Below are 7,126 nucleotides of genomic sequence, written 5' to 3'. Positions count from 1 at the left end.
TTCGGCCTAATATTATTATTCGTCATTTCCACCACTAGATGGCAGCAAGCGCTAAGGGTAGACCTATTACTTGATTTTCCTGTATAATATTGCGGATAGCTCCTCATGATGGAATAATGTCTATGACTATGAACTTCACTTCGACAAAGCGGGTGAATCATGTGGATGCATTGAATGCTGTTTGCTCTATTTGAGCTTTGAAGTCATTATGCAGTGCCATTTTCTGCATTTGAATTGTACCTTTTCATATGTGTCATCTATCTTGTTGCATCATATAATGCAAAGTTAGGCGAATTAAGTCACTGTTTGTTTTCACTGTGTGAACAATGACAGCCATGGTGACCATGTTATGTTGTCCAAGTAGCATAAATTGTCCCTATACTCGTTTTACTTTTTACTTAAACGAAGTTAGGGTTTAGAGAAAATTTGAAAATAGAAAACGTGGAATAGCTGTTGAAAGAAGTACAACTATGAGTCAAAACAACTTAGGTAATTCTTTGTGGCCTAAAGAACACAACTTTTACTGAGCAAAAACAAATCACTGAATTAATGTGTTATTGTTTTGTGAAAGCAACTGGAGGAGGCAAACGTTGTGAAGACAACTTCGACAACTTTCTCTTCTCTTCTCTTCTCTTCTCTTCTCTTCTCTTCTCTTCTCTTCTCTTCTCTTCTCTTCTCTTCTCTTCTCTTCTCTTCTGGGGTTTTGTTCTATTCTATTCTATTCTATTCTATTCTATTCTATTCTAGTTAAGCGTTATGGCTTAAGCTTATATGCATCATATAAGCTTTACATGCTCCTGTCCTGTCATTTGAAAGCGTTAACATGATAGATTGACAGATTAAAATAGATGACATGTGTGTTGCAGATTTGCAGAAAGCAAACTGTTTCTCGGGCAGCGGTCCAAAAGTGCGGTGGTGGTGGTGGTGGTGGTGGTGGGCTGGTGCGCTCTACTGGCGAGCTCCCCTGTGGTGCGCCTGTCATACCCCCACGCAACCGCTAGAGGCGCGCCTGCCCCTCGTCGCCCCCCACCCTTTAGCACCCTCGGAGCTGGACACTCAGAGAGAAAGTTTTCCACGGAGGGATGGAGGTGATTACCCTCCACTAGCAGAGAGAGGGGAAGAGGAGGGCTTGAAGCCGCCGAGAGAGGGGACTTGAAGAGAGAAAGGGGGAGGAGGAGAGAGGAAGGATTGATATAACAAGAGCGTCTCTCAGCGCGGAGCGCTAGTTCTCTCAGCCACACTACTAAAGTAACGATCTGAACTGGGAGCTGGGCTTTCCATTCATTTTTGTTGCTCAGACAACTTTCATTTTAATTTTTTTGCAACCAGCGACGCGGATGGTGAGCATTTAATTTTTAAAGATTGTCCAAATACAGCCGAGTTTATTTCGGGTTTTCTCCTCTATTCTGAAAGTTCAAAATACGAACGGGACATCATCTGATCGCATCGCTGGGGCTGCGCACCGCACGGCTGATCTCTCTGAAACTTCTTTTTTTTTACGAGACCACCGAGTTTTGGGAAGTTTTTAGTTTCCCATTTCAGAATTGCATGACAATTCTTCTGCTGCTGCCCCCTTTACTGGACTGACAACACGAGAGTTTCTTTCACCCAACTTTTTGCATCGGCGTGGGATTTAAACCTGAACAAACTGAGGGGAGTTCTTTCTCTAAATGCAAAACTATACGTATGAGAAAGCCATGGCTCAAGAGACAAGGAACGGAGGAACCTCTACCTTAAACAACAACAATGGTATTGACAACAGCAAAAGGAAACTGCTAATAGGGCTAGATATCTTCTGCCTACTTCTCGGTGAGTTTGTTGTCCTTTTGTAACATAAATTAATGAATGTATCAATTTAAACAATAACTGGACTTAGCTTTTAAGATTGCACCACACATTTACAATGCCATCCTCATCATAGGCTAATTCACGAACATTATTTTGTCACTAAACACAAGAAGCACAAGAGACCAATAGCCAACAGTTTGGAACCCGCGCGCTTTCCTTAATGATTGTTAATTGTTGCTGCTTATCATTTGAAAACTATGGTCTATTGCCTTGTTATCAGTGACAACAGAACACAGGCTCTTTGGGCTTATCAGACACTAGGTTACAACACACACCGCCCCACCGTGCCTGCATGGAAAGCGCCGAACAAAACACTGACAAAAGCCTCTCAGTTTACTTTAGTTGCGTGCCGGTGTAAATAGCAGTAACAGTAAATAGCAGATGTACAAGCTACCGTAGTTGTGAGCTTGTATATCTGCTATTTAGACATGCAACACCACCAGTGTGCACCTATGCATGTGTAAATCAGGCTTAAACTGAATGTTTACCATGGTTGTCACTCATGGTTTGGGAAATAACACTGTCATCTGCATGATGAATAGGCTATTAGACTACTACTACTTTAAAAAAAAAAGTGTTATAACTTGTTAAAACGTCAGTGAGCACACATATTGACTTGTTTTTACTGAGTACGTGAACATAGAACAAAAGGTAGAGATGATATAAAACTAGCAAAGCAACAATATTGCAATGTATCACAGCAATATATTGATCCATTTCAAAGTCCATCTGAACATCATCACACAGGATTGATTATCACAGTTCTGGGTCCTGCTGCTGCTGCTTATACTGTCCAGTATGTGATGCCTGCACTGCCTGGGGGCATCAACGGTTTGAAGCGCTGACTGTAACCTGCCCGTTTTTACTGCCCTTTAAATAGCCTGAGTGTGGGACCCCCCTCAGGTGCACCCATAACCCTGTTCTCATGCCTCTGCATGGTGCAGCCATAATAACCCGGTTCTCCTGCCCCGTACCACCCCTGAGAAGATGCAATGCCTTTCCAGTTAAAGCTGTCTGTGTCCATACAATCTAGAAACAGAAAGATATGGATGTGTTATGTCTGGAGAGAGAAAACTAAAATCTAAAAAAAAAACAAGAGATTGGCTGATTTGATTCACTACAAGTGATTCTTACATTCACTATTGGGGATTTTCTCCAGCATAGACAACTCAATGCTCTTTGTGACATGCATTGGGTAGCGTGTCCTCGCAACTTGTTATTCTATGAGTGTCTCATCCAGTGTGTGTGTACGTACGTGTCTGTGTGTGTGTGTGTGTGTGTGTGTGTGTGTGTGTGTGTGTGTGTGTGTGTGTGTGTGTGTGTGTGTGTGTGTGTGTGTGTGTGTGTGTAAGCGGTGTACGCGCCCGCACGCATGCTTTTGTGTTTGTGTGGCTTTGAAAGCTGATTTTCTTTTGGCCGTTGTCACTGTAGCCCAGTCCTCAGTTCCCAGTGCCAGCAAGGCCCCCTCTTCTCTTTTCATTTCCACTTTCTCGCTCTCTCTTTCCCTCTCTGTTTCTCTCTCTCTCTCTCTCTCTCTCTCTGAGAGGGATTAAGGGAGTCAAGCCCAAACTTCTACACATTTCTCCTCCAGAACCTCATATAGCAAAGCCTCGGCCAGCTGCCCCTGATCACTCCACATCGGATCACGTCTCTCCTTTCTTTCTCACCCACCCTCTCTCTCTCTCTCTCTCTCTCTCTCTCTCTCTGTCCAGGGAAGCAGGGGGAGAATGCATGGAATAATTGCTTAAGCATGTGTTGTAGCAAGGGAATGCGTCTCCACTCAGAGAGAGAGAGAGAGAGAGAGAGAGAGAGAGAGAGAGAGAGAGAGAGAGAGAGAGAGAGAGACAGGTAGAAAGGGAGAGAGAAAATAAACCGGACCAGTGGCTGACCAGCAGGCTTAAGGGGGAGCAGGTGGGAGTCGCTCTTAACAACAGCCTTGAAAACGTGAAACGTTTGCTCATTAATATAGCAGTATGTGAGAAACACATCACAGTACAATGCCTCAAGACCTGTGGTTCTCAAAGTGTGGTCAAGGGACTCTCAGGGTTCCTCAAGGGGAGTGGTAAACTGACCTTTTGTACAAGTCTGTAACTCTGACAGTGTACAAATGGACCCGTTCCATGTGTACACTGTCAGAGTGAAGGGATGGGGGAGAGTGGGCTACTTGAAATATAAAAGTTTGAGAAACGCTCCTTAAGACATTACAAATGGCTGAAGCCTGACCGTTTGGTTGGTCCATTGATGCGGTGCGGTGCAGTCACAGCAGATTGCTGCTGGCAGACAGACAGACACAGGCCTCAATTTTCCAGTGGGGGTTTATATTGGTTTGCCTATTAAAGAGACCTCAGACACAGATACACTGTTTCATCTGTACCCATATAAACGTAGGCAACGCTTTGAGTCCATGTGGAGCGAATTTCCTGTGTAAACCGACTTCCTTCACACTGTACCCAAGCTGCAGGCTTGTTGGTGGGGTCTCTTCTGTTTTGTTGCCGTTCATAGAGGACACACATGCACGCACACACTGCAGTGAGCAGATGTGTGTGTGTGTGTGTGTGTGTGTGTGTGTGTGTGTGTGTGTGTGTGTGCGCGCGTGCCACTTGTCAGTGTTCTGCAAAAACAGATGAAAACTAATATAGGACACATAAGCACTTTAAACCTATATGCATCGGCTATTTCAAAATAGCAGATCTACAAGCTGATCTACAAGTCGCGCCGCAACATGATGTGTTATGAGCTTTTAGATCGGCTATTTTCAAATAAACCTTGAAAAATAAGCGAAACATTTTAAGAACACAAATCTTGTTTGGGGATCCCTGCCCTATAACAAGATCCTTTTAGATGGGCGTCCGCCGACAAATGCACATTAATTAGAAAAATACATTTGAGAACCACGGGTTTAAACAAGCTAGCCCAAATAAGCATCTACACTGGAAACAATAAGCCCCCCAAAAAACACAACCCGCAAAGTTCTACCAACGTTTACAAGCAACTTTACAGAAAAACAAGTCCAAACTTAACTTGCTTATAATAAGCGGACATGGCAACACTGACACACACCCATGCACGGTTGCACGCACAGAGAGAGAGTATGTGTGTGTGTGTGTGTGTGTGTGTGTGTGTGTGTGAGAGTGCCACTTGTGCATGCGCACACAGTCACACAAGGATTCTCCTCTTTGTTATGCTAAACGTGGAGTGGCTGATTGGTTGGCCTGCTTTGGTGGTGGTGGGGTTGTGGTGGGGGGGGTGTGGGGGAGGGGATGAGAAAGACAAGCAGGAGAAAGGGGGGGACTTATCAGGGGGTCCTGAATGGGGGGAACGAGGAGGAATGCGGGTGTGTGTGTGTGTGTGTGTGTGGGGGGGGGGGGGGGGGGGGGTGGGACGACGACGACAGGGAAGCATGCAGGGTTTTCAAAGGGGTTTGTTCCCTGTGTGTGTGCGTGTTTGTGTGTGTGTGTGTGTGTGAGAGAGAGAGAGAGAGAGGGTTTTGCATGTCTGACAGAGAGGAAAGAGGGAGAGAGATACATACAGTACACAATAGAATGAGGTCATTAATAAATATTGCATTACCCTTTTATTAATTCTCATGTTTAGGTGCACACTCAGGCCATCTGCCAGCTGGTGTCACACACACACACGCATACGTGTGCACACACACGTGCACGCGTGCACACACACACACACACACACACACACACACACACACACACACACACACACACACACACAGGTTATTGACACTCTTTTGTAGTGTATGCACGTCTGCCCTCCAGGCACACATCTAATCCATGCCGACTTGTGCTACATGTTTGGCTATTGTTGTGGATGGATTTGGGATGTACGCAAGTGTCGATGGGTTTAAAGATAAATCTCGAAATTGGCTCAATTGAACAATTGTAGCTCGTTTCTTACTAACAGGTGCAACTCAAAACGCACTTCACAGTTAAATGGATTGGTTTTATTCCCTGTACTCTCACTCTCTCGTTCAGAAGGTCATGTCAGGCTGATAGACTCACGTACGTAGGTCAGGATAATAGCCTACTGTCATCTCCCCATGACATTTACCACGCACAGTCGCATACACACACACACACACACACACACACACACACACACACACACACACACACACACACACACACACACACACACACACACACACACACACACACAGACATACTAAATCCGTGCATGTGTGAAAAGCCACCCAGGAGTTCATCAAAGGACTCGATTCCTGTGTCGTGCTTCTGATGCCCAGCCCAACCCCTGCAAAAATCCTAATTTACCCGTGTGTGTGTAAAAGAATTACCCTTCTGAGCCAAATTCGGGGTTTTGCAGTGCGCTAATGACGGCTAATGGATTATTTGCTATTCTCCATGCAACGAAATATACAAAGCTTTTCAGTGAGAGGTTAAAGCGGTGCGTCGTCGTTACACAGTATATGAGTTTGGCAGATGAATGTACACACATCTGCTCCTATGAACTTGGCCAAGCTCCCGAACCTTACTGAGTAGCGACGGGTGATTTAGCGACGTAGTAAAAAGCACGCACAAACATCATAAATATACAAACAAGACTGCAGGCCTTGGGAGTTTCATACTTTTCTCCTATGTACGACCGACCTGAACGCAGAATGCTGCCTTCATACACACGTACATGCATTGCGTCACACATTGTCCCAGTGGGCTTCTTCCCATCATCAGGTTTCTAACCACGTACGTTGTTGAGCGGAGTCCCTCAGGGCACTATGATAGGAACTATTCTGTTTTTGCTCTACATTAAAGTGGAACTATGTTTTATGGATCCATTTTTATTTGGTCCAATCTGTATGGTAGAGTCTGTTAATACAATATAACGTATCGTCGTTGTCGGGTGGAAACCATGTATGTCCAAAACCGTTCATTTTGTATTTATCATCTAAAAAAATAACTAAACTAGTGAAAACAGACAATCTACAAGCACGTCGCGAGGCGTTGTGTGCTTGTAGATCGGCACACAACGCCTCGCGACGCGAGGCGTTGTGTGCTTGTAGATCGGCTGTTTTCACCAGTTTTGTGCAACAACCTTGTATGATGAAGCAGGGCTTTACTTTACCCAAAAACGTACACATTTGAAACTTGGAGATACGAGGTTTCTGCCCGCCAGTGACGACATACAACTGGGGTGGTCATATTTTGTCTCTCTACTCTTCTATTGAGACATTTAGATGGTGTCAAAGTAGTCCATGGGCCAGACGAGATGTCGGTATCAAAAAGGTGGCAAAGGTTATCATGCATTT

The 7,126-nt window shown here is 44.8% G+C and overlaps 1 protein-coding gene across 2 annotated transcripts in view; it reads left to right on the top strand.

The window, feature by feature from the left end:
- Window positions 1–1,075: 1,075 nt before the first annotated feature.
- plpp3 (phospholipid phosphatase 3) overlaps window positions 1,076–7,126 on the top strand; it is a 62,440-nt gene continuing 56,389 nt past the window's right edge. The window contains exon 1 of one of the 2 annotated variants that reach the window (XM_080733841.1): window positions 1,076–1,809. In XM_080733841.1, coding sequence (XP_080589967.1) covers window positions 1,671–1,809 — 139 coding nt within the window. In that variant the 5' untranslated portion in view covers window positions 1,076–1,670. The remainder of the gene's footprint in view (window positions 1,810–7,126) is intronic. The other variant, XM_080733840.1, reaches the window with a different exon arrangement.

This window comes from Nannobrachium achirus (genome assembly GCF_963921795.1).
Source record: "Nannobrachium achirus genome assembly, chromosome: 1".
NCBI lineage: Eukaryota > Metazoa > Chordata > Actinopteri > Myctophiformes > Myctophidae > Nannobrachium > Nannobrachium achirus.
Note: the sequence above shows the minus strand (reverse complement) of the source record. Positions and strands in the feature narration are given on the sequence as shown.